The sequence below is a fragment of the Polypterus senegalus genome, chromosome 17, assembly GCF_016835505.1.
Source record: "Polypterus senegalus isolate Bchr_013 chromosome 17, ASM1683550v1, whole genome shotgun sequence".
NCBI classification, from domain to species: domain Eukaryota; kingdom Metazoa; phylum Chordata; class Cladistia; order Polypteriformes; family Polypteridae; genus Polypterus; species Polypterus senegalus.
Window position 1 is genome coordinate 424569 of NC_053170.1, and position 26989 is coordinate 451557.

The 26989-nt window shown below is 56.1% G+C and overlaps 1 protein-coding gene across 2 annotated transcripts; it reads right to left on the reverse strand.

Annotated features, from left to right (window-relative positions):
• Positions 1 to 16710: 16710 nt before the first annotated feature.
• ngfra (nerve growth factor receptor a (TNFR superfamily, member 16)) lies at positions 16711 to 26720 on the reverse strand. 2 transcript variants are annotated; one of them, XM_039739980.1, is made up of 6 exons: positions 26375 to 26720; positions 24459 to 24600; positions 22223 to 22585; positions 18595 to 18859; positions 18289 to 18443; positions 16711 to 18185 (listed from the first exon to the last, which is right to left on the reverse strand). In XM_039739980.1, the coding sequence occupies exons 1-6, from the start codon at positions 26414 to 26416 to the stop codon at positions 17881 to 17883; spliced, it is 1272 nt and encodes a 423-aa protein (XP_039595914.1). In that variant the 5' UTR covers positions 26417 to 26720; the 3' UTR covers positions 16711 to 17880. The 2 variants fall into 2 exon arrangements, with proteins under 2 accessions (XP_039595914.1, XP_039595913.1); XM_039739979.1 differs by having other exon boundaries at positions 16711 to 18188; positions 26375 to 26719.
• Between the last annotated feature and the right edge of the window lie 269 nt (positions 26721 to 26989).

Consider the following 26989-nt stretch of genomic DNA (forward strand, 5'->3'; position numbering starts at 1 on the left):
TCAGCCACCCTCATCAGTGAAAGAACATCAAGTCGAGTGGTGAGGGTCCCTAAAGTTCTGCTGCCCCCCACACTAAGTGGTCACTCATTCCACGTGCCTGGGGTCCTCTTCCCAAGTCCCCCACTGTGTCCCAGACGGTCTCATTTTAAAGTCACCGTCTCGACCCACTGGACTCACTCCTGGAACACCTCAGTCAGACCTCCTCTTCATCTTTCTTCATCACTCGCCCCCTGTAGCCCCCGACTCAGCCTCATCGCTCCTCTAAGCCACCCAGGGCTCCAGATGAGACCCCACCAGCTCCACACATCAAGGCGCTATATAACGTGAGCTTTCTTAATGGCTTCTGTCTGGCAGCTGTTCGTGTCGAGCCCACCGTGACCCCTAAGACCTTCTCTCGATTTTCAGACCCCCATTGTGTATTCAGACCTCACCTTTTTACTTTCGCTGTGTAATTTGTGACATTCAGTGTCATCCTTCCAAGAAGCCCACCTGCTGTCCAGGGCCCTCTGTGAAGGAAGATTCTACAGATTCTCGATGATCTGCCAGTCCTGCCATCTTGCTGCCACTGGCAGACCCCACCAGCTTGTTCTTTCCTTTCCCTCCAAGTCACTTATTGATATTAAAAACAGCAGCAGCCTCAGCACTGCCCCCTGCTGGCCACCCCTCTTAATGTCAGCCAGTCCAACACCCCTCTGCTTCCTGTGTCTGAGCCGACTCTGCCCGCATCTGCACACCACACCCTGGACTGCCGCCCCATTTTACTTTGATGCCCACCCTCTCGTGTGGCACCTCCTCTGCTCCCCTCCAGTGAAACTCGTGAGCCCACGGCGGCTGCCCCCTAACACGCCTGTTCTTTCCACGTGCCGCTCCATCTTTTCCTTAATGAGTCCTTCAGTGAATTTCCCTGGGATGCCCGCTAAGTCGCCCGCTTGATCTCCCTTTGATCCTCCTTTTATGTCACGGGATTGTATTTGGCTCTGATGTGCACAGGGACTTCCTAACACTCGGCGTCACGGGTCTCCATCTGTCCTCAGTGGCCTCCTTAGAATAACATCAGGTGACGTTGGGTGACATGTGGCACTGCAGCGAGCACATCTCACAGTCAGACCCCTTGTTCAGATGTATATAGCACGTTGTTGCGTTGTTCAGATTTGCCATCTTCAAGTCCTCCTTTTTGGACTTTGTGACATTTCTTCTGTGTCTGTGCCCGCTGGCCCACTTCAGCCCGGACCCTCTGTGTTGCCCCCATACCTTTGCACAGGTGCAGCCCCAACTAGAAGGCTGAGCCCCTCGCTGCACCCCCTGGTTAACCTTTTGTGACGCCTGCCCTGGCACATCTTATTATTTCAGAGTTGTCATCGTCATCGTCACGTCCATTTCTTATCCACACTGTGATTCAGCCCACTAAATAAAAATGGAGGTTTAAGGACATGATGAGGAAATCTCTGTTCATTGTGTCCTCCGGTGGCTGTGCCAGTGTGCCAATATGCTGGCAGGTCTTCATCTTCTGTGTCTTTTATGACATCTTTCAAGTGGCAGTTCATCACCCCAGTGCTGTCACCCACATTGTCAAACACTCCCCACTTGTTTGTGGTGTGCCCGCCTGATGCTTGCCTGGTCAGCGTGAGGTCGGCTATTTCTAGTGGCACTGCCATCACCAAACTGGAGCTGCATGCCCCGGGCACCTCGCACTCCTCATCTGTCCCAACACACCTGGACTCAGCTGTGGGCACTGGGCACTGCCTGGAGTTACTTCACTGCTACATCATTGGCACACAGGTGGTACTCTAGGAAGGCGTGGCCTCCACCGAAGGCAGTTCCTCGATTGGCTGAGAACTTTAAAGATTTGTTCACAGATGCCTGAGGTCGGCCCACCATCAGCCCCTCACACACACGTCTGGTCATTTGGGATGAAACCCACGGGCTGCACTGCAGCCTGGTGAAGACAGCAGGCAGACAAGGCCATGGTAGTCAATGAAGGGCACCCTGCAAAGTGTTCTTCATGCTGGGCACAGTTCAAGCGGAGGCATCAAGGGGGGGGTCCATGAAATTTCAGAAGAGATTGGATGGGTGGTGTCCACATTGGCAATGGCAAGAGCAGGGCAGAGGGCACCTACAGCCTATGATGTGAACCTGGACACACAGCTATTAAGACTGGACCATCAGAGGGGACACCATGACACAAATCAGAGCCACTGTCACATTAGCAGGGTCCACTCAGTCCTCCATGAATTTGGGCTGTGGGCACCCAATGCCCTGGCATGCACACCAGCAGTCAGTCATCACCTGGCCATGTGTGTCTGGGGGAGACGCAGTGAGCGGCCACGTCTGCAATGTACATGCCAGGGACACAGTGGGCACAGAGTGAGTGCCCCCTCACCACAGTGCCAGTCACACTCCCAAAACTGGCCTTCTGCACACCTCATTTCTTTCTCACTTCTCTCCTTTCTAGTCTACCTAGGGCACAGTGGGCACGGTGGGCACAGTGTCCCAATTACAACCCACAGAGAGCCAATGAGCCAAATGTGCAACCTCATCAACCCCCCCACAGACGCCTGACCCCGTACACCCACCCAGCATGAGCTTCATCGTTTTCACTTGACACCACACCGTGCCACGGACCCCTTAGCCACTTCACCACACTGCAGCTGACAGATTTGGAGTTTCTTCAATTAAAGTTGGCGCGTCTCCCGCCCAGGAATTCTGGGTAACATGTTGCTGCACTCGGGTCCGTCACTAATTTGGGAGTCCCGTGGCTCAAAGGCGGGTGCTGCCCAACATTCACCAATCAGTACAGTGCACTTGCTAGAGACCGCCCACTCAGCTTTGACGGGTGACAATGACAGTTTTCACATCAGGAGGTGTGCAGAGTCACTGAAATAAATAAATAGAAGGCGGGCAGAGTGGAGCCAAGGTCGTGGGTTCAAATGTCACAACTGACACTGGGTGGCCCTCAGCACGTCACTACGCCCTCTTGTGTGCCCAATGGAAAAAGAAATGGAACTAAGTGTAGTTTTGTAAGTCACCCTGGAGAAAGGTGTCAGGCAAACAATAAGCCTTTGATTATTGAGGCTCCAGTATCCCTGCGTTTTAATTGTTATCACATTTCACAATAATTAACTTTAACCAAAATGTCCCTGCATTAACCACAAAGGTGTTTAGCATATGAAACGTTTTCTCTCACGGTGGCAGAGGCAACGCGCGGACTACAATTCCCATCATGCAGCAGTGCGCAGTGGCTGATGGGCGGCGCGCCGCGCACTTTAAACGGCAGCGGCGCCTTCTTCTCTCCATCTCAGGCCCCTTCTTCAGGCAGGACCGTCATGATGGCTCTCACGGTACAACATCCATTTGTGAGGAAGACGACGGGCCCAAACGGGGCGTCGGGTGTTTTTATACAAAAAGATTTTAAAACTCCAAATAAAACTTCTTATTCCGTTTGGCGATGACAGAATCACAGGCGCCACTCGTTTTCATTTCATTCGCGGCGGTCGCTCGTTCACAACGCAGGTAACCGAAGGTGACAGACAGGGAACGAGTGAGGTGGGCATCAGCAGCTTCCCCACGTCCCACCCCGTCGGACATTCGCTCAAGTTCATGTTAATGCGAATTTCAGTCAGCTTCGAATGGATCGTCCCCAAATATCGAGGTGACCGCCCCAGGACCCCCGCCCACGCCCCCGTCTGTCACCGCTCAGGTAAAGGCGCCCTTCCTCCCTCCGTTTTAGTGTTAAGCGCTTTCTCGCGCTTCCGTTCCATCTAAGGTTGGCTTTTAGCCCCACCTCCCCGTGGCTTTGCCACGCCCCTTCTCCTTGTAGCACACATGCAGTGGACTACGTGGTCTCAGGTGGTCGTTTCGAAGCCTTCTCAGACCCCCTGTTCTACTTCATAGACCCCCTCGAGTATTTTCCATTGCCTTTCTCTTCTGGGGGTCCTGCCACACTGACCAGATCAGCCCTGCTGACCTCAGGGTGGACGAATGACTTTGTCACAGTGGAGCCTTCTCTGGTTTTCCTGAACACATCCTCGGTGGTCCCCTGAGGTCCTTGACTTATTTTACCCTCACATGATGTTCCCAAACCTGTTCAACCAGTTCTGACTTGTTAGGCTGCCGCCTGTCCCAACAGCACTGGGCGCAAGGCAGCAGTCCAGCACAGGGTCCACTCACACCCACCCAGCGTGATGTTGGGCTGACCATCTCAGCCAATGCACCTCTTTAGGGCTGAGAAAGCGGACATGAGGAGAACACAGAAGTGGCACACAGTCAGCAGGCGCTGGGTTTGAAGCAAGGTCTCCGGACATGACGACCGGCAACTCGAGTCACTGTGCCACCCATGCCCTCTTTATCGAGAGTAAAGAAACTGAGTGACATCCACCAGTTCGAACAGCACTCGGACCCTGTGCACCACCTCCATTTCACAAGCCCACCTCCAGTTTTAAAGTCTCATGGCTGGAGTGGGCAGAAAGGCCACCCTAGGGCGTGTGCCACAGAGCTAGCATGACATGCCACGATAACCCAAGGGTTTTGTTCTCTGTAGTTAATAAACTACTCGAACCTGCGTCTGGCCCAACTACCTCTTCTACTGAAGTCTGTGAGGATTTCCTCCACTTCTTCTGTAAAAAAATTAAAGATCTAAATAATTCAACTAACATAATGACATCATCTGTTTCTATCTCTCCCAGTTCTCCCACTCCATCCAGCTCCTCCTCTAAGTTCTCACCAGTCACATGGGCTTTGTAAACTTGTCTACTGGACCCCTTCCCAGCCCACCACTTCAATCCTGCCTTCATGCCATAATCCCGACTGTCACGACAATAATAAACTCACCCCTTGGCACCGGCTCTGTGCCGCTCACTTTGAAAATCGCTTCTGTAACTCCAATGGTCTTCAGGCTGACGATCTTAACAATTTACGGCCGATTTCCACTTACCTTTACTCTCAGAAGCTCTTGAGCGTGTTGTACCCTCCCAGCTCACCAACTCCTTAACGTCTAATAATTTGATGGCACCCTTTCAGTCGGGTGTGAGGGCGCAGCACGTCTGTGAACTGCTCTGCTACGGGTGACCGATGATCTCCTTCTGGCAGCAGACCAGCATATCAGTTCTGTTAGCCCTCAGCACAGCACTCAACACTCGGGTCAGACATGACAGTCTACTGTCCAGAATGGACAACATGCTGGGTATCACTGGCACTGCCCTCCTGTGGCTCAAGTCCTACCTGACTGACTGGCAACAGCAGGTCCAGCTCAGCGCCAGCCACTCAAGGAGCTCCTCAGGGCTCTGTCCTCGGCCCTCTGCTCTTCTCCTCGGCCATTTTATTCGTAGCTATGGACCGGGTTATCATTTTCATGCAGACGACACTCAACTCTACTTCAGTGTTAAAAGTGAAACTTCATCAGAGCTCTCTCAGCTCACAGCCTGCCTCAGTGGATGGAGCAGAACTCGTTAAAATGAAACTGCAACAAAACTGAACTCCTGCAAACTGGGACTAAAGTGCGACTTCATAAAATGAGCTCCTGCTCAGTCCATCTTGGCGGTGATCTCCTCAGACCTGCCGCTCCTGCACAGACTCTCGGTGTCGTTTGTGATTCCTTCCTCTCTTATTCCGCTCTCATAAATCACTTTAAGAATCTTTCTTACTTTCACCTCCGTCACGTATCCCGTGTTCGCTCCTTCCTCTCCTTTTCGCTTGTCCCTGCTTTGATCACATCCCTCATCGATTATTGTAACTCGCTGCTGATTCTCATCTTACATCACAGCTCCAGCTTATTCAAAACTCGGCTGTAAGAGTCCGGACACAAACCAGCAGCGGCGGGCACATCACACCATCCTGCTCCGTCTTCACTGGCTCTCCGTGTCTTACAGGATTGAATATCAAATCAAAGCCTTAAACAACCTGCGCCAAACTACGTCAGCGACCTTCTCCATCACGATGTGCCTGCCTGCCCACTAAGGTCCTCTGATTCTGTGCCCTCACTAATCTACACCCCGTGGGTGACAGCAGGGCCTTCAGATGTTTAGTGCCCACACTCTGGCATGACCTCCTGAAATGAATCAGGTCAGCCGACTCCATGAATTCTTTTAAATCTCATCTGTTCAGGAAGGCTGTTAGCTCTACTTGACTTCATTCCCCTTCTCTCAGTTTACCTCCATGTCAAGATGCTCATGTCACCTGTGTGTGTGTGTGTGTGTGTGTGTGCGTGTGCCAGGCCTTCAGTTATGTGTCTGTTAGGCTTTCTCGGAATCTTCTTTATTTATTTATTTGCTTTGTACAATGCTATATACTGTATACCCTGCCGTTCTTTCTTATATTCTGTAAGTGCCTTGAGCATGTGAAAGGCGCTATATATATATAAAATGTATTATTATTATTATTATTACTCGTGAGGAGGAGTTGGAGACAAAGCCCACCGGCACATGAGGAGAACATGCAGACTCCACGTAAATGATGACCACCCCTGTGGCTGTAAACAGAGAAAGATCAGACAAGGAGCCCATGGCGGCGTGTGGTGTCCATCCGGACCTCGCGACAAGGACTTTGCTGACCACTCGTTGCTGGCCGCTCATTTCACCTGACGGCTCCCAATTCAAATTTGTGCCGCGGTGGCTGCAGTTCTGCCGAGCGCCCGCAGAGGGAGCTCTAAACCAGGCTACAGCTCTCCTGTTCGAGTCTGCGCACACGAGATTAGCCGTCGCTCCGTTACTGCGATAGCAGAGCAAGTTTAGGTGAAGATGGATCTCGTCTCTTGAATCCTGTAAGTGCCACCTCCTGCCAACTTGGGTTGCTGTGCCCCAGTTTAGTGAGCCATCACGTGATGCCAGGGAGCCAAATCTTGCCAGTCGATTCGGGGGCCAGAAAAGACGCAGGATTTAAACTCTGTGCCACCATCTGTCTCCTGAGTGCTTGAACCCGTGTCTCTCATCGTTCTCCATTGGAGTCAAGTTAGGGCCATGGGGGCTCCTAACTGGCAGGGTAGCTCTCTAATGGAACTGGAGATGGCAGACCTTTAAGAAGTGGCTGCAGCTGGGCTTCATGTGGACTGTCACAACCACGTGGGCACCTGGCCACTATGTCATCTGGGTCTGTGCCCTGCACAAGACCTCATAGCACAAAGCAAGAAGGAGTGAGGGTGGCAGCTTGATGCCAACACTGAGCACCTCCACAACACAGATTGAATAGACCCCAAATTGGAGGTGCCCAGACCAGAAGAAGTGGAGGGCTGTGTGGGTCTGCCAACCACATCACCTACATTTCAGGGGCCCAAGGTCAGCCTGAGGTAACGCGTGGTTAAGGGCAAGGGTGGCAGTGACAAATGCATGTCAAGCAGGTGGTCTCAATGGTGGAGACACTTCCTCTACGATGGGAAGTTCTGTTGTACCTTCATCAGTGATTGGCACTGGCCAGCTCTATCAGTAGGGTGACTAGACCAGCCTGTGCTCAAATCCCTAAGTGCTTGGCGCTGCCCACTTGGTGTTCTCCCACTGGCCCTCGACAGCCCACCTCTCCACCTTGCGTGCCCTTCTTTTCAATCCTAAGGTGGGAGTGCGTGTGGTGGGCCGGGGGCACAGACGGCAGAGACGCCAGCCTCCTTGAGGCACTGATTGGCTGAGACGAGAAGTGGCGCCCGACTGCAAACGTGTCTTCAATTATCATCTCGGACGTGGCGGCTGTGTCAGCAGCGTTTCTCAAGGGCACCGCGGCCTCGTGCCGAACAAAGCCGGGGTCGACCCGCCAGCTGGCTAAAACGCTCCCAGATGCCGTTGGTTCCAATTAGGCTCGCTGAGAGCCTCGGCATGGAGATGTCAGCCGCACCGTCTTCTTGGGAAAGGGAATTGGAAGTGAAGGCCGCCCCCGGGGCGCCACCAAGGCGAGGGTCCAGGGAGGCTTCAGCTCAAGATAAGAAATGTGCCAACTGGTGCCCGTCCACCACTCCTCTCTTTCAGGCGGGCATCACCGGTGACTGAGGGCTTAGTTGGAGTGAAAGGTGTTAGTGAGCAGTGGGCACTGGGGGTCAGGCAGTGCCATGATGGCACCAGGGAGGAGCGCCGCGGGCTGCCCAGGAGACGTCTCCATCTTTCTGTCTCTCTGCTCTGTAAATTGGATGTAATGGGCGCCTGATCTAATTTGAGGGCTCCTGTGCTCGGCAAACTGAATTTCCTCGGAGGTCCTGGCGTAATCTCGTTAAAGTGCACTCGGGGGAGCTGCCTGCGTCGGCTGCTGGGTTATATAGCGACTTTCAGCCCCAGTGCCGCTGCTCAGCTCTCTTTGGCCCCCTGCTGGCACTGCAGGTGCAGCGCCATCTCTGCGGCCCACCCCCAACATGCAGACCGCCCTCAAGTTTTATGGATTCTGTTTACGAGGTGCGACTTTAACAGGCGGGCGAGTGTAGACTGGCACGTTACGCCTGCAGCCTCAGGCCCGGGCCCAGCTTTAGGTTCTGTATAGCGCCCTTCCGCCAAGCCCTCCGTCTTGGCGTTTTTCTCCCAAGATGAACTCCTCCAGCTGCTTTTAATTTGGCCCAGTTCTGCTGCCCTGTGCCCGCTCCTCCAGCGATTGCCCGTTTTTTCCTGCTGGTATCTTGATAGCCTGCAGCAGACTGTGCCAGAGCACATGAAAGGCACTATATACATCTCAGATTTCTCTAATTCACGTTCAGGGTCTTTACATTCCTCTACAGGGGGCACATCCAAGCTGACGTTTCCATGGAGACGAGCAGTGCAGTAGCCCCCCCACCTCGTGCTCAGGCCGTGTTTACACAGCACCATAAACTGAGCCGACAGCCGATCACCGACACGTCTCACGGGCGGCCGTTTGCGTTCCACACTCATCACCCGCACTCCCACAAGACTGATAAGCCTTACGTGGCACCCGCTCAGAGGTGCAGTCGAACGCCAACACTTGGAATGCTGGCATGTGCCACTTTTGGCAGGCCTCAGTCTCATTCCACTTCTTAGGTGGCGGCGCCACTCGATTAAACTCATCAGGAGTCCTCACTGCCCACTCTGCCATGCCCACCAGCAGGAGGCGCCCGCGCGCTGAGTGGCTCAAAGGCTGGCCAGGCCGACATGTGTTTCCCGTTGCCGAGGGCGCCCTGGGAGTCGCCGTCACACATGACCCGAGTCTAATGAGACGAGAAGCCGGCAATCGGAGGGGCCGGGCGGCTCTCATTTCTGAGGGCTTCGTGTTTCATAGCCCGGGCACCGCGGGGGGCTGGCGCACTTCTACCAGGTGTGGCCATTGAAAGCAGCATGCTAAAGGAGACTGAGGCGGGGTCTCCAAGACGAGAGCGGCAGGGGGTCTGTTTAGTGTGTGTGCCAATGGGCACACAGGTAAGGCTGGGCAAGGAGCCGTGCCTGGGGGGCGCTTTGGACATGGCACCCTGTGGTGGGATGCATCTGCCATCAGCGGATGTACAGAGTTTGCACTGTGCCAGCCAGGCAGGCATGGATGAGCTCCTGTCACTCGTGATGCTGGTCACTTGCCCGGCCTGATGGTGTAAGGCGCCATATGAGACGACACCTCGCTCCTCAGAGCCGCTTCAAGTGGGCAATGCAGGGGCGGTCAGGGCCCCCGCTACAGGGCTGGCCAGCCAGCTGATGAATGGGCCGCTTCAGTGAGCGGACCGCCCTACGCTTTCTCTCGTTTATGCACTGCTAAAGCCATTAGTGCAATTAGAGGATCGGGGACCCCCGCCTGACTCCCCCCGGGCAGCCTCAGCCCGCCTCCTCCTCCTCCAGCCTGCTGGATTTATGACTTCCTGTGAGCTGTGAGGGGCGCCGTGGCGCTTTGACCCGCCGCTCCGTCATTAAAGTCTAATTAGGACGTACAAGTGAAGTCACGCCATGAGCAGGTGTGTGACTGGCACGTCATATAGTGCCTTAAGTCACTCGCCTGTTGGCTCCTTCAGACTTCAGTGGAAGTGTGTGCGTAAGCAGGGTGTGCCCGGTGGACTGGTAGGCATGCCCACTGGCCTGGCTCGTGTGCACGCTGGCACGGTGTTACCTGATCCTTCATGTGGTACATCAGCAGGGGGTGTGAGGAGGACCAGGGAATGCCTGAGCTGAAGAAGGCAAGGGTGGCATAAGTAATTAGATGAGGGCACTTCACACCCGGCAGACCTGGCATCATGACAAAGAGACCCAGTGTGAGGAGGAGAAGGGTGGGCAGCAGCAGAGCAGGTGTCTTCAGCAGTTTGTGCCACAATGTCACCAGAGTGATGTCTCCATCGCCAGATTGAGGTCAGGTGCCAGTCTAGTGGGCATCAAGGGTGTGTTGGCAGTGAGTTCTTTCTCCAGCTGGACCGAGACAGCAATGCCACGTCCAGAAGCCTCTCTCTGCTAGTGCCTGCCTGTAAAGGGTTAAGTGGGCGCGTCTGACAACTTGTAATTACGGTGGAGATAAACGAGAACATATGCGCCAGTTTCACACATATTAGAGCGCCACTTACTGCAGCACCTGTCAGCCATTATGCCAGCGTGGGAGCATGGCACCACTGAGCCCCTGCTGCTACTGCCCTGATTAAGGGCCCGCCAAGTCTGTCTGCTGTCTAACCTCACAGGTGCCCAGTGGTAGCCAGTGCCAGATCATCTGGAGGCTGAGCTTCTGTGGGCAGCGAGTCGATACCCACTAGTGGCACTGGACCCAGGGGCATTGCCCAGATTTAGAGGGGCTCAAAGAAAGAAAGTTATGGACCAGGCGTCTTGAAGGGTGTCGGTGCCCAGGTGTATGCAGATGGAGAGAGAAGAAGGTGAGCCTGGGAACACCTGTGGGTGCCTACCTGTGCAGGTGCATCTGAGTGCCTTTCTGGGGGTGTGTGAGTGTGCGAGTGCTGCTTACCTGTGCAGGTGTGTCTCTCTGTTGATGTGAGTGTGTGTGCAGTTGGGTGCCCACAGGTCTGTGTGTGTACAGGTGGACCTGTCGGTGTGTGTGTGTGGACAGGTGTACGACGCTGTACCTGAGTGTGTGTGCAGTGCTGCATACCTGTGCAGGTACCTCTGTATGTTGTGTGTGTGTCTGTGAGAGCGCTCAGGTGTATGAGGGTCACCTGTATGTAGAGCCCCCTATCTGCACTGACGTGCCTGCCTGTCCATCTGTGTGTGCCGCTGAGTGTTAGTGCCAGCGAGTCTGTGTACCCACACATGAGAATGCCCCTGTACGTAAGGATGGGTACCTGCCCGGGTGACTCTCAGCGTGTCTGAGGCTGCCCCTGACCGCAGTGCTGCTTACCTGTGCAGGTCACGTGTGTGCAGGTGTGTCTGCATACCTCCACATGCAGTGAAGTGTGTGTGTGTGTGCGTGAAGACTGCCCTCTTTGCCCAGGTAAGCCCCGGGTGCCACACTGCTGCCCACCTGCCAGTGCGCCACCCCCTTGGTGCCACCTCACCACTACGCCCAGGTGGCTTTCCCAAGGCCTCAGTGCTCTTGGGCCAGGATGGATAGAAGATCACAGGTGAGGGGAGCGCCTGCCTATCTGCTCATCTGTGTCACTGGAGAGGCCCCCGGCTGGCAGACCCCTGTCCCCGTTCACCTGACTCCGCGGCCTTTGATGGTGGGATAATGGAGGGTGGGGTCTCTGCGCGGGTAGACAAAGGGCTGGCAGGGCTGGAGGGGGATGAGCTGCCAGGGCCGTCTCGTCGAGGAAACCAAATCCGCTCCCACAGCAGCTGCCGAGATGAGACCCCTTGTGTGCCCCCGTGAGTGAGGGGCGCGGCTGCTGGACAGCACACCTGGAGGAGCACTGATGGGGGAGGGGCAGCAGTATCATTTATAGCGTCTTTGTTTTCCGGCTCATTATTTTGTTTAGGGAGAAGCTTGCTATGAAAGGCGCTATATACCAGGAAGTTGACCTCCTATTTGGTCCAGCTGCCAGGTATGTTGTGGCTTTTATTTCCCTGGTGGTCCCATTATTTCTGCCAGCTGCTTGTGGTGGGCTGTGAAATTCCTCAGTGTGTGTGTTTAATGCCAGCTCATTATTATGAGATGCCAGGGGTCTGCACCTCGGCCTTTTACTTTGCGCTGATTGGCCTCCTTAGTGCCAGAGGCAGCCGGCAAGCATAGGGTTACAGCCAAGAAACACGCGCCAGGGAGCAAATGATCAAGTGGCTGCCAATGAGCTCCAAGATTTAATTATGGGGGTCCGCGGCGGCTCCAGCACAGACAGGCCTCCCGCCCGCCTGCTCGCTTAATGGCTACCTGCCTGCATGTAATTACACCTTGAGAGGCGAGCGCTGGCAGAGGAGGCAGAGGTGTACCTGGCATTAGCCCTCATTGGCAGTGGGGTTCTTCCAGACTGGCACTCCTGATGCAGTTGGGCTTATTTCTGTATAGCGCTTTTCACCAAATGCCAGCTCAGGTCGGCTGGAAAAACACAAATTACAAAAGTCCAGGTGAGCATAAACAGACAATAAAGCATGGCATCGATCCTGGCACTGCCCATCCTTTGATGTCCTCATTCAGGTGGAAGTTCCTTCACTGGGGGTCTACAGTCAGAAATAACAGGCCACAGTGCTGGACGCCCGCCCCCTACTGGTCATTCCGATCAGATGACAAAATCTTTGGGCTCCTAGTGTCTCTGGTGAGAAGGTAAATAGCTTGGCAGAAGCACACTGGCACCAGGTGGCACAGCAGGACACTAGATTAGAGGGGCAGTGCCAGTTCCAACTTGTAGTCATCCTTTTATTTAAGTAGAGATGGCTACAAAATGGGGATGTCTCCAATCCACAGCTCTACTCAGGGTGTACCAGTCTAAAGAGACCGAAGGGGCATCACTTGATCAGCTTTGAGACGTTGGCATTAAAAGTTGACCTCCCACTGTTTTAAAATGATCCTTGCAATCTGGCATCTACTAAAGTCATAAATTTGGTGTCCGTCAGACTGGCACCTCCGACTGATATTATTAACCTATGTAACTCACTAGAACCAGGGCTAGTGAATGGGGTGCCACCTTCACCCTTTGCATGCAGAAGCTGTGCACCCACCAAACCTTTAATGTTTGGTGCCCACAGCAGATCAATGTTATGAATGACATCCTTCTTAGTGTGCCATCTGCTAACTGGCTTCCATTAGTGCCAATGTGTGGATGAACCATGGACTTGATGATCACCAGCCGTTTTTGGTCAGGACTGTGGCACAGATGCCAGAGATCACTGAAATTGGTATTGAGCACCCAGCAGGCACATCAGTGCTGATCATCACAGGCTAAACTGGTACAGGAGGACACAAGTGGAGCCCCCAGGGGGTCTGGCAATGTGACTGGTGACAGTTACAACCCAATGACCGGTGTCACTCAGTCACCACATCATTGGCAGAAAAAGAGGTCTTGAGCCCAGACACTGGCATCCCAGCTCACTGATCATACTGAGGGCATCCCATTGAGCCAAACATTGATTTGCTTTATTGTGAGGTTGGGCTTCTTGGGTGGGCACCCAGCTGAGGACTCATCCTGGGCATGGCACCAGCCCTGCCGTCTTTATCCTCCTCAAGTGATTTCATTTGTTATTTTTGTGTTGGTGTTTTAGATGGTTAGCGCTCGGCAACATCAGACAAAGTGGAAATATGTCACTTCTAGTGCTATTGGCACTAATGAGCTGTGTGCCCCCTCTGACTGGCACTGCTAAGCATGCAGTAAGGCCTCAGTAGACTGGCACTGTCATTTTGAGCAGGCTGCTATAAGACTTAAATGGCTGCTTTCCCATGTGAGGCCTAAGGGTCATCCATAAGACATGGGCACAGTGCCCAAGGTGGCGGTTTAGCACTTGTGTGGCTGGCGACAGATCGGTGAACCACACTGGCATGAAGGCCACTAATGGGACAGCAGACTTTCTCAGGGTTTGCTTCTCACTGCAAGTTTGCTGACAGGCCATGGGTACCTAAAGGCCTGCCCACATCCTTGTGTGCCCGCCCTGTCTGTGCCATACATGGCAGTCCATCCGTTCCCAGAGACTCGATATGCTAGCGTGCAACATGACATTCTTTACTGCACCACATCAAACGGCCGTCGATCTGGCAACATCCGTGGGCTGGCAGTCGGCAAGCAGGGCATGCTGGGAGTGCAGAGGAGGCGGACCTTGTGGACACCAGGCGCTATATTGAACAGGGAACATCTGTGCAAGGACAGACGCTAGAGCAGATGGGCACTCGTGTGTGTGTGTGTGTGCTGATATGATGACCCACACATGTGGTGCCCCCCAGTCACGCTCAGACTCCAGTGTCCCACACACACACACACACACATACATGCAGACCTCACCGTGCTCCTTCTGGTGGGCTTTTCACTTTGCCCACATTCATGGTTCTCACTGGTGCCCCTCCTTGGTGGGTCTTTGCCAATATGCCCAGTTGTTCTCAGTTTAATGACCGCTTGGTGGTCAAGCTGCCCATGGAGTGATGCTGGCTGGCAGGCGTGACTGTCCCAGATTCGGCGTCACAGAGGCGAGCAGGAGCAGCCCCCGTGGGTGTGCTTCACATCAGGACCCTCAGCTGTGCGCCGAGCGCCAATTCTGCTGTTTTCTCTTTTCCTTTTATTTCTTTGTAAAATCCCCTGTGAACACAATGGGGGGAGCAATGAGGGGGCTGTGAGATTCAAGAAAGGGCGGACACGGCGGAGCATCGAGACGAGTAAAGTGAGAGGAAGATAAGCGGAGTGGCACGAGGAAGAGAAGGGTGGGGGTCTAACATGGGGTGGGACTGAGGAGGGCACAGGAAAGGCACAGGAAAGCGTGGCAGTGCCATGCGTGGTGTGGTACGGCGTGGGGCCAAGAAAAGTGTCACGTCACTTACCAAGCCACCTGATTCAGAGCAGCATCCTGGGGTGAGGGGGCTGGAGCCCATCCCAACTGGCACAGGGTGCCAATCTGACTTCATTGAAGGGCAGGTGAGTACAGAGACCCACAACCCAGAAAAGTGGAATTGGGTGGACAGCACTGGGGACCCCATCCATGTAGAAATAGAGCAGAGTATGGTGTAGCATAGTGTGGACTGGGTGGCGAGGGCATTCACTCTGCAGATGGCACAGGTGGCATCGAGCAGGTCATGATGGCAGAGTGACCAAAGGCCATGGAGTACGGTGACCCAAACAGCAGAGCTGAGCAGAGCACAGCCAAGACACGGAGAAGGGCAGTGGGTGACGTTTAACCTTGTGTAGAATGGCACTGCACAGGGGGTCCGAGCCGAGCAGAACGCCATATGGCAAAGCTCAGAAAACTCTGTGGGTCCTCCACAAGTGAGCGGGACTAAATATACCACCCTGGAAAAAGGCACAGCGCACCACAGACAAGTGGGGTATTCTGACAGATGGCGCAGCCTGCAACTGACTGGAGCCTGGACAAGTGCAATGGGCACCAACAGAGCAGAAGATGGCGCAGTATAGCAGAGGGCAGTGGAGTAGGACATGAAGTCCTGTAGTGTGATGGACCCCACATTACAGTAGTGGGCTCTCAGTGAAGGCAGCCGAGCACAGCACAGGACCACTGGGAGTGTACTGGGATTGAACACAGCACTGGGTGACCTGCTGGGAAAATCTGGGTGAGGGTGGCATACATCATGCCAACATGAGATGTGTGCAGCAGAGTCACTTTACTGCAATGGGAGATGGCATGGACGACCGCCAGGCTGCATGTTGTGGCCTCCACCTGCCAGGGTGAGACAGGGCAGAGCCAAGTGCTCCTTGGTGGCACAGACCTGCAGGTCACATTCAGTGCTTCTGACTCATAGGGCAGCAAAGCAAGTGGCAGTGACAAAGAGAGGACAAGTGATGAGGAAGAGTGGGCAAAGTACGAGACCCCACGGGCGCCTTTCTTCTTCTCCGTATTACATAGCATGGTGTCAGCAGTGCCACGTGTGGTCGTCACTTTGTCGCCGACTTTAGCATCAGCCACACAAGAGACGACGACGAGACAATGCCAGGCGTCACCAGGCAGGACAGGCGCTAAGGACGGTGACACTGGCAGTGATTTGAGCTGCATATGGCCGGCCAGCTCGCCTTTCATTCATTCAGCACTTTTTGTGGAGCTCCACAAATCAAACCCCCCGCAACGGCGAGCCCACCGAGACGCAATCTGCTCGCCATATGTCAGGCTGAGCCTCACAGAGCACGTGTGTGTGTGTGTGTGTGTGTGTGTGTGAGACAGAGAGACGAGTGGGGGGGCGCCGAGTGTCCCACTCAGTGGGGCGACTCCATTAATCTCCATCAATCCCAAGCGCTGACGGCCCCTAACTGGGACGGGGGACACCAAACTGGGAGGGGGGGGCCGTAAAGAGACAGACGGGCAGGCGGGCACACAGGAAGACTGATAAAAGTGAGCTTTTATGGGACTTGGCATCTGCAGGTGGGCACAAACAACTGTGTGTCTGCAGTGGTGCATTTGTGTGCCCCCCTCGACTGAATGCCCTGTCCCGCCCCTCACCTTCAGTGCCAGCACTTGGCGTGAGGCTCAGAGGTGCATCAGTGCCTAGTCACTTCTCAAATTGCTCAGGGTCCATGGAGCGTAAGACATGCCCGCCTGCCCCCACCCACAGGACCCCTCGGCCTTTTGCCCAAGATTAGAAGCAGAAGCTTCCAGTTGAGGCCCCCCAGGTGGTGAAGCTCATCTGCTTTGCAGCCTGGCAGGGAGGGCACATTCTGAAGAGCGAGGCACCCAGGCCGAGGGAAACCAGATGGCTGATGGCATTGGTGCCAGCCCTGCCTGCTTGACCAGAGACAGCACACACCCGGATGGCTTATATCTTTATTTCAATCTTATTTGCCCAAGATCAACACAAGTGGTGTCAGAGATGAGCGGCCAGACAAAGTGTACAAAACGCGGAAGGCAGAGAAGAAGCCACAAAGTGTGCCCAGCCGACGTCGAAGCGGGTACTGGTCCTCTGGGCGCTGCCACACTTAGAAAACACTCACATTGCAGCCAGCTGGGTTAGTGAACGAGCAGGTGTGCCCGGCCCACCGGAGGTCGACCCCTCTGCCCTCTCCGACTTTGTGGTGGCCTCTTGTTTGGGGTCCATTCCCAAAGAGCCCCCCGACCACTCCTGGGGAGGGAGCCAGTGACGGGCTGCCCCAGAGATTGAGGTGCCAGCCTTGGCACTGTGTGATTCCTAGGTAGACACGTCCTCCTGGTACTTCTTGTTTGGCACCTGAGACCTCGGGTAAACCACTGCAGCTCAGTCCATGCCAGTCATCGAGCAGAAGGGTGGGGAGAGGGCATGCCAAGCAGCGGCACTGGTCTCTTCATCAGTGGTGGGTGCTACAGGGAAGTGCCCAGGTGGCACGGAGTCTTGTTCCCTGAGATGCATGCCCAGGTGTTCCCGGTGTCCCTTCTACAGCATCAGGGGACTTTTGCAAGGTGGCCACTTGAACCCTCATGGCTACCAGACATGTCTCAAGTGGCTGCTGTCTTCTGTGCCGGGGAAAGGTGCCCATCTGGGCACTTCCTAGAACTTTTGCCATCCTCTCCTTCAGGGGGTCCACTCCAGGGCTTCCTGCTCGGGTCCACTCCGATAACCACAGCATGGCGGGAAGCGTCAGGTGACAGCTGAGGCGGCAACACGTGACAGGCTGCTCCTTGGCATTCTTGAGATGCATATGGCGCTGCAGAGCGGGTTGCACGAGGGACAGCTGGGGAGAAGTCGTCTCTTGGGTGGGCCCACTGGACCCTCGCCCAGGCCGGCTCTTCTCTGGTCAGTTAACGGATTAAAAATCGAGGAAGAAGGGGAACGGGGGGCAATACTGAGAATCCAAACTTCAGTACACGCTAAGCGCTTCCTCCATGATGGTGGAGCCAGGGGGCATTTCCATGCCCTCTCCATGCCATGCTGCTGCAGGAGAGAACTCCGCCACCATAAAAAAGTCCAAAGTCTCAACACGCAGCCCATGGGCGCGTGCCCCCGGCTTCACACGGCAGACGTCGCGGTGGGTTCGGCGCTCAGGCACTCTGCAATGTCCTCCCGGTTAATCTTCCTCAGGGCGGTGCAAAGGGCATCCACAGTGGCACTGTCCTTGTTCCCCCAGTCGGACAGAAGCTCCTGCACCGGGTGCTCGCCCTGGCGGAAAGTGTCGATGTGCCCCTCTTGGTAGCCCAGCAAGCTGGCCAGGTTGCACCAGTCAGTGTCGTCCTCTGCGCTGCCCTTCAGCAGGTTCTCCAGCTCCTTCTGCTTGTGGGTGGGCAAGTTGGCATAGGGGCAGCTGGACGCCTTTACTGCTGTGGAAAGAAGAAAGAGAGAGAGAGAGAGTCAGCCAGGTCTGCCAGGGCAACAGAGCGGGGTCTCCGATCGGACCGTGTGCCCGTGCCAGCTTCTTACCCTGCAGCTGCCCCTGAGTCTGTTGCTGCTCCTGCAGGCTCTGGCTGTCCACGGAGATGCCACTGTCACTGTGGAGCTTCTCGCCCTCGGGTGACGGCGTCTGGTTCACCGTCCGGTTATTGGCTGCCTGCTTGTTCTGCTTGCAGCTGTTCCATCTGAAGGTGGACAGAGAGGCAATGAGACTGGCACCTGCAAGATGGGCATGGCCCAGAGTCACAGCACCTACACCCGGCTAGCGGCGTCTTCGAAGACAAGCCCATGCCAGCATATCCATGGCTTTCCACTGAAGGTCAGTGCCCCACTTACCTCTTGAAGACGATGTACGCCACGAGGCCAACCACCACCGCCGCCAGGATGGAGCAGTAGATGGGGATCAGGTTCTTGTCCATGATGGTGGCATTGATCTGGGATGAGCTGGGGTTGGTGGTGGTCACAATGTTGGTTGGTGTCATGGCTCTGCCCACGCCATTGGAGAAGCCCACCGTGTTGGTGGGGACGGTGACCTTGCCTGTGGTGGAGTCCATGAAGAGAGGGTCTGTCATGGTGCTGAAGGTCATCCGAGGGCTCACCTCTAGCGGGCAAGAAAGGGGACAGTCAGTTACTGGGGGTACACAGGGGTGGGCACTGGCAGGTGCATGCAATTCACCTTTCCTAAAAGAAAGATGCCAACATGAAGGTAATCAATATGGCAGCGATATTGGAGGAGGGTACCAGAGAGGGCATGGCGGGTTGAGAAGAATTTGTCAAAGTGACGTCACTTAAGAAGCAAAAAAGAAAAAAAATGCAAAAAATGCAAAAAAGTGGCCATTCGGTGGTCCAGCACAAGGAGGATGGCACTCACCAAGTGAGCCGCAATGGCCGCTTCCATTCTTAGAGGGCAACTGGCCGTCACACATGAAGCCTGGTGACATTGGTGTGGCGACCGACAAGTGGTGGCCACAGCCCCAAGATAGACAAGCGTACATTCCACAAGGCCACACCCCTTAATTCACATGTAGTCAGGGTGACATTTACATTGAGGCCACACCCACTATGACCCCATATCACCAAGGCTACACTAAACATAAAGCCACGCCTCCTTTAGCTCTGTATAATCAAATGTGTCGTAACAAGGAGGCCACGCCCACTAGACACTCCACACAGTTCAGTCTACCTGCCATATGTAGCCACGCCCCTTTTTCTGTGTGCAGTCACATGTGCACTCAGCGTGAAGCCACGCCTCCTTTAGCTCTGTATAATGAAGGCTACACCACAAATATGGCCATTTCTTTAAGCAGGTCCTCCAATTTACAGGGACAACCTGGGGGTTGGTGGCAGGATTGGCACTCCAACCACCATAAAAAAAAACCTTAAACTGTTCCAGTGTGGTGCTGAGGTGTCCCAATCCAGGGGGTTCATCGCGTGGTGGGTCGCAACCTCTCTCTCTCTCAGCAAGACTACACTAAGCACGAGGCCACGCCCACTTATTACCAGGTTTAGTCAGGTCTGAGCTCCACATGAAGCCACACCTCCTTCACCCCATATTGTCAAGTCTACATGTAGCCACACCTCTTTGTCTCTGTACAGTCAAGTCTGCTCTCTGCTTGAAGCCACGCCTCCTTTAAGTCTGCAACATAAACCACGAAGCCACGCCCACCCCCTACAGTAACGTCCAGTCCACGTGAAGTCACACCCCTCGACTCCTGACATGGTAGCCATGATGACACGCCCACTTTGCCCCTCACTCTTCTGCCTAAAGTCTAAAGTTACAGAGTGACACCATTCCTACCCGCGCTCATGTGCCATGTGCTTTGGGTCCAACTTCTCACTTTCTGCCAGGGTAGAGTGTGGAGCCGGGCACAGCAGAGCCCACCGGAACTGACACACACAGCATTTGTCTTCCGGCTGAGAACAATGCCCCCTTGACGTGGACCCTTTGATCTGCAGCAAATTGGCTCCACAGACATCCCAGTGCGGCGCTGCCGGCAGCTATGGCTCTCTTGTGCCTGTGAAGCGTCCTGTCAGGGTGCAAGTGACAGAGTGCCCTTTGTTGGGCTCCGATTGCCACATGCTTTGGATTTTTGAGCCCTGATGCCGATTTGTTCCGCTGGGAAGCAGAGCCACGGGGGCGGAGGGAGGGGCCGCCAGGCAGGTCAGGACTACCGTACGAGAGAGTGGCACACAGGCGGCTGCCTGTTAGGCGCCTTTCACGTGCCCACTGCTCTCGTCATTCCCTGTGACAGCAGCCCGGGCAGGCTGCCCACACGCGTGCCACCATGTAGGTGTCTGGCACGTTCCTCTTTATTAAGAAACACCTTTGGGTGCAGAAATCTGAGCCGACGCACAAAAGGGAAAGGGAAGGGCGCAGCAGGCGAGGAACTCGAGAAATGCGACCGAGGACAAAGCCGGGGGTGCCGACATGTGCCCGAGGGCACGGCGGCCTCTGACACCCAACGATGAATGACTGACCCTCGCCGTCTGTCCACTTAAACACTCCCCGGTCAGCCCCCCCACTCCTTCAGCCAGTGTGCCCACTCACCTCCTCCCCGCACCCACAGCCACTGGCACAGCCTGCGCGCCCACCATCCCGGTCCACCCTCTCAGTCATTGCCCTCTGCCCCCCGAGGTATAAGCCTGTCAGGTCCAGGGGTGCTGACCACGCAGGGTGACATTGCCCCCTGTGCTGTTCTAGCGGTGGTCCTGGAAAGCGTCCGTCTCTGCAGAATGTGATCCACGCAGCTGAGGTCACTCGCTGCGCCTCGAGAAACCCGATCTGCCCGCATCGATCCAAACTGCGGCAAAGCAGCCGAGGAAGAGCAGAGAGGCGTCGGAGTGCTGCTACCCCGGAGGGTGTGGCACCCGGGCTCTGGAGGCAGAATGTGAGGGAGGGAGGGGGGCACGCGCCCGCCACTCTGACCTTGACCCCCACGGCTCTAAGTCTCAGCGTGGCGGAAGTCTGCTGCGGAACTGATGGATTTGGCTAAACGAGGGCATCCATCATGCAGCACCTTTCTTAGGCCCCTCGCAAGGCACCCTTTGGCTTGGACCCTCCCTGTCATTGCTGCCCGCTTTGCTTAGCTGAGCCACCGTAGTAAGCTGGTGACTTTCATGGCATTGGGAGAACCCGCCAAGTCAAAAATAAAAGATGAATGTCCAAAAATAGAAAAGCCGGCCTCATTGCGCCAAGTGCCTGAGGCGCCCAGACTTTGGCCTCTGACCCCTCATGAAGGGGCCATTTGTGGCCAGCAGGCAGACGCCTCAGCAGCCGGCCAAGTGATCGTGAAATGACAAGAGAGCCGCCTGCCCACACACGTTCAGATCGGCTGAGGTGCCCATGCCATCGGAGAGTCAAGAGCAGCTCGCTCGTATCCTCTGGCTCTGTGTGCCCATCTCGCTCTTTTTGGTGGCAGAGAGCTCAGCCCAGGTGCCCACCTCCAGCCACACCTACCAGTGTCAGGAATAGAACAGTCCTGCCACAAATGAATGGCCATGTGTGAGTGGGCAGATCCCTGGGACTGCCAGCCGGTGACATTTGGCTGCTGTGTGGCCTCGCCCTTCAGGTCTTCCTCTTCATCCTCCCTCATTTGGCCTCTTCCTCTCCACTGTCTCCTCGTCATCATCACCCCTTTGCCATCTGTGCCCCAGCCAGCAGCAGGACCACGGTGGGCAGTCCACACCTAATGGCCGAGTCTGGCTGCTCCTCGCAGGCTCAGCAGAAGTGCTGCAAGTTGGCCAGTGGGGGGCACTGTTCCCCATACCCCATGCACCCTTACATGCCCTGCTTTAATTGCTGAAACCCATTAATAAGCATGACCTGAACCTGCCACTGGCACCTCCTGGTCAGGACGGGTCACCTCGCCGGTAACAACTGAAAATCTGCCAGAATGCATGTGGGCAGCTACATAACTGGGCAGGGCTTGGGCATCCCCATGAACCCTAGATAAGTGACACCTACCCCTGCAGATGGCATCCGAGGTGCTTGTGCAGGGCTCCAGCATCATCTCGTCGTCCTCATCGCACTGGGCACAAGGCAGGCATGGGTCCATGCTGCTGTCCTGGTCTGAGTAGGTGCCCTCGGGGCATTGCTCACAGGTGGTGTCTCGATCCTCGGTGCACTCGGTATACACTCCTTGGCCCAATGGACACACGGTGCAGGGCATACACTGGCCACTAAGCCTGTCCTTGAAGTAGCCATAGTCACAGACGCAGATGGCATCAGCGCTCTCGGTGCAGGGCGCCATCATGCGCAGCAGGTGGCCACATTTGGTGCAGGGCTGGCAGGCCTCCGTGTGGCTGTAGATCTCTGAGAAGGACTCACCTGTGGGGGCAGAGAGGGAGTATTAAAGCAAGAGCACGAGGGAGTGCCAAAGGGCAAAGGGCATGGCCTGCTCCTGGCCCTGGCATGTAGAAATAATGAAGTCGGCTCGAGCGCAAGCATGCAGCGCATCTTAACCAGGTGAGCACGTGCCACAGCCTGCTTCACGAGGCGGGCAGGAAAGACCTGTTCTGAGGAGGTGTGCTCGGGCGCTGGCAGCGGCACAGGACGGACACGGGAACAAGCGTGGGAAAATCATTAGAGGGCCGCCGGAGGCAGCTGGCAAAACTGCCAATTACCGAACCTGGAACATCGGCATCTCATCAGGAAAACAGCCATCTCATCGGTGGACGACCGCCTGGGGTGACATGGGGGCACATGTAAAGGGGGGGGTGGTCACTGGGAGGGTGGCAGTCGGTCACAGGTGGACTAAGTGACGATGGCATCACTTCTTGGGTAGCAGTTCCACTGGCCCAGCCTTGAGTGGTTTACCCGCTGCTGCCTGCCATTACAGAGGGTTCAAATGGTGTTTGCGACACCTACAGGAAATGCCCGTACACTGCACCCAAGTGAAGGCACTTTACAGACTGGCAAAGAGCGCCAGCCCACTTCATGGCCCCTGCCACCTATGGAAGTTCGGCAGACCGGCACACGGCTCATGGGTTCAGGCCTGTCTGGCAGAGGCTGGCTGCTGCCTCACACGGCTTCACCAGGAGCTGCCCGCCTAATGCCGGCTCTAAATCCCGCCGGATGGCGTCTAAGTAGTACAAATCTGGCCATCAATATTGCAGGGGCTTATGGAATTACATTCGGATATAATAGGAAACGGAATAAATAATGCAAGACGGACATCCATCTCGGCACTGGCAGAGATACGCACGAGCCCTGGCGCCGAGTTCTGCTCAGCAGCTTGGCAGGAGGGCCACAGGGCATGTGGGCAGACTGACCGCTGGTTATTGGTCTCTGGGCCTGAGTGGCCTGCTTGGGTTCAAAACCCACACAGTGTTCATTTGGGGTGCCTGCAGACGGCTGCGGTTGAGGCGCCCCCTGCGGGCACAGCGTCCACCCAGCGTGGAGAGCGGCTATACCGTGCCCATTAGGTTGCCCATCACCCAGCTCCTCCTGCGCCAGGCCGCAGGTGCCGATGGGCTCCACTCAGAAGCCATTACCCTAATGCGCTGATCAATAATTCATCGGCTCGCATTAGCGCACGCCACACTGGCACTCCCATCTGGCGCATGGCCTGCCCGGCTGTCAATACAAATCACATTCAATCTGTGACCGGTCACTCGGGTGATGTCCACCGTCACCTCTCTCAAAGGCCTAGGGACAGGAGCACATCGGGCTCGGGGGTCCACCAAACCTGCAGCTCCCGGCTCGGCCCGACCACCTTTCTTTTAGTGGGCAGCCTGGGGGGGCTTCAAACCAGGTGGAGGATGAGATTTGAGGGGAGGGGGCACACTCAAGAGTCTGGGAGAACTGGGAAAGGTGGGAGTAGGCACTGTGGGCACAGATGGATCGGCCTGGAAGAGGAGTCTGCACGACAGACCTGGGCAATGAATGGTGACTGGCATCACCGGGCAGGGGTCGTTGACAGATGAGGACGGCTCTAGGGACACTGGAGGGACGGTGCCAGTACTACCATGACTTGAGTGATTTGCGCCCGCTGAGCGCTCAGCTCTGCCACGCATTAATTAAGAAGTGCATTAACCCCTCGGTGCCCCCGTCTCCCTGCTGGCTTTTATAAAGCCTTTCAGGACCCGCAGAGTGAATAATTGATGGCGTCTGCTATTATCATTATGGGCTGGAGCTGCCGGCAGGGGGCTTAGCGGGGGTCCGTGCAGCAGCATCTTCCTTCCCTCCGGGTGGTACTCACTGTCCAAGCAGGCGGTGCACTTGGTCTGGTTGATGCCACATTTCTCCAGCACCCCTTCCCCTGGCTGGCACTGCTTGCAGCACTCGCCGCTCCGGGTGTACTGTTTGGAGGGGCAGTCGTCCTTCGCTGCCAGTACGGCCACCTGCAAGAGATAAGGGGGCATGGCAAGGTTAGAAGACGTGTGCTACTGTCTCTGCCTCCTATAGTGCCCGTCACCATGCCTGCTAGTGAAGCACAGCTGAGGTGGCACAACGGTCCACAGCGCCTCCCACAGCCCCCCTGCGCGTCCAGACCCTTCCGATGGGCACGTGTGGACCTGTCGTTAAAAAAGTGCCGTGACGTCAGGGGCCGTGACCTGAGGTGACCTTTGATTGGTGTCTCCGCGCGTGCCAAACGTGCCCTGTCGGCAGCATGGCACACAGTGGCTTGGCACAGCTGAAAGCGTCTTCATTTGCATACGCTCTGTGTGCCATTGAGATGATTGGCACGGTGCTGCCAGAGCTACAAAGGCACCCTAAATCGAGCTCAGGAAAGGGGAAGTCGAAATGTTCCGCCGCCTTTGTCAAGACAGGAAAGCTCAAGCAGCTGCGTAATCCGCGCCTTTATGTGCCAGAGGAACGCAGCTGTGCCACCTGCCAGCGTTGGGCGCCTTTCACACTGGGCATTGTGATGAAACTCAAGGGCTTGGCGAGCAAGAGGAGGCCTTCATCAGCGAGTGGGGGTGAGGAGGATGGGGGCATTGACCATTTTCACCACCATGGCGGGCGTCCTCTGCCAGCCACCCCCTTCATCCTCACCCTGCTGCTGCAGGAGAGCCAAGGTGGGGGATGGGGTGGGGGTCGGGGGGGTTGGGGGTCTCGGATTAATATTTCATTTTGATTGCAAGGAGGCAAAGGGGCGGAGCCTGGGAGTGAAATGAGACGTCCTTTGTCTCCCAGAGAGGGGTCATCAAGGGGTCCGGTGGTCCAGCCGTGCAGCAGCCCGCGGTGGCGGCTAAAGGGCGCCCTCTGGAGGCTACACGGCAAACAGCTGACTGAAGGACCAAGAGCGCCATGAGGCCAGTGCCAAGAGTGGCATGTATAAATATCAGTTGGGCACGGGGCTTTTACAAATCAGACCTCAGTCGAGGAGAAAGTGCCAAGCACTGGCCAGGTGCCCCCGAGCACAAGTCAGTCCTCGCTCCGTGCCCCGGTCCACCACGCCCCACCAGCCCCACTCAAGAAGAAGAAGAAGCAGCAGAACGCAGAAGGGGCGCCCGCTTGTAGCCCCCCATCCCGAAGAGCAGATGCGCACGCAGACACACTTGCAAGTCGCCGGGGTCCTCACACAGGCGGAGGGCAGTCCGCGCGTGGCATGCCGCTCATGTCCGCGGGCTGGGCAGCTGCTGCCGCTCGCCCAGCCCTGCAAGTTTGACACGCATTAAAAGATTAGAGGCGCTCGCTCGTGACGAGCCTCACCTGGAGCTCTCCAAACCGGTTAGTGACGAACGAGGGGCGGGCGTCGTCCTCGTACTGCCGCGGCGTTCGGCGAGGAATTCGCTCTCGGGATCGTCGGGGCTTTCAACACAAGCCGAGCAACCGGCGAAATGGGACGCGGGCTGCAGGGCATGGCGAGGTGCCTGCTGCTGGCCTTTCAAGGCACTATACTGGCGGAGATCGCCAAGCGGCCGGCCAGCACGCACTCACTCCTCTTGCGCCTGGGCGCTCGAGCTTCTTGTTCTAAGCGCCCAGTTTGCCCTTTCCGTGCGATCGCGTCTGTCTCCTTCCACTTGGAAGCACCGGCGTGCCGTGACAAACACGACCCGCCTGCCAGTGATAGAAGATTGCGAAACAGTCTCGCTCTGGGGGGAGTCGACGACCGGAGAGCCGGGTCCCAGAGAGGCGCACGCGGAGTCGGTCCCCGTCGGTGGCACTCACCCCTCCGAGCAGCGCGAGCAGCAGGTTGATCCCGCGCCTCATTGTCCGCGTCGCACGTCACCACGGCAGTAAGAGAAGGTCCTGTCGCGAATCGCCGTCCTCTCCAAAGTTGCTCTTTTATCGGCTTTGGCGCATCTTCACCGTGAGGCTCAGCTCGCCGGCCCGCGGGCGCATTCCGACTGCGGACTCCAAAGCGACACGTGAGGTGAGGTCAGGTCGGGTCGGGTGGGGTGGGCTCGTGTCCGTGCTGAGCTCCTCGGCTGGGGTGATGATGCTTACAGGAGAACGACGGCGCTCCTCTGATGCCGGTCACCGCCGGGCTGCAGCTTTCATAGCACTGAGGCGGCTGCCTTCGCAACGAGCGGCCCCTCCCCTTTGGGCTCAGCCCGCACCTTCCGAAATCCTAGAGATGACGAGGAGGCTTCAGCTGGGGGGCACCATGGAGGGAGGGCGCGTGCGTGTGTGTGGGGGGGTGTCAGGACCTGATTTCCCCCCATCCATCCCATCCCTTCCCGACCAGGGCAGATAATTAGTGGGGCAGAATGCAGCAAGAAGGGCGAGCTGGCGCTGCAGCGGTAGTATGTTCATGGCGCTATATAAAACGTCGCATGCCGC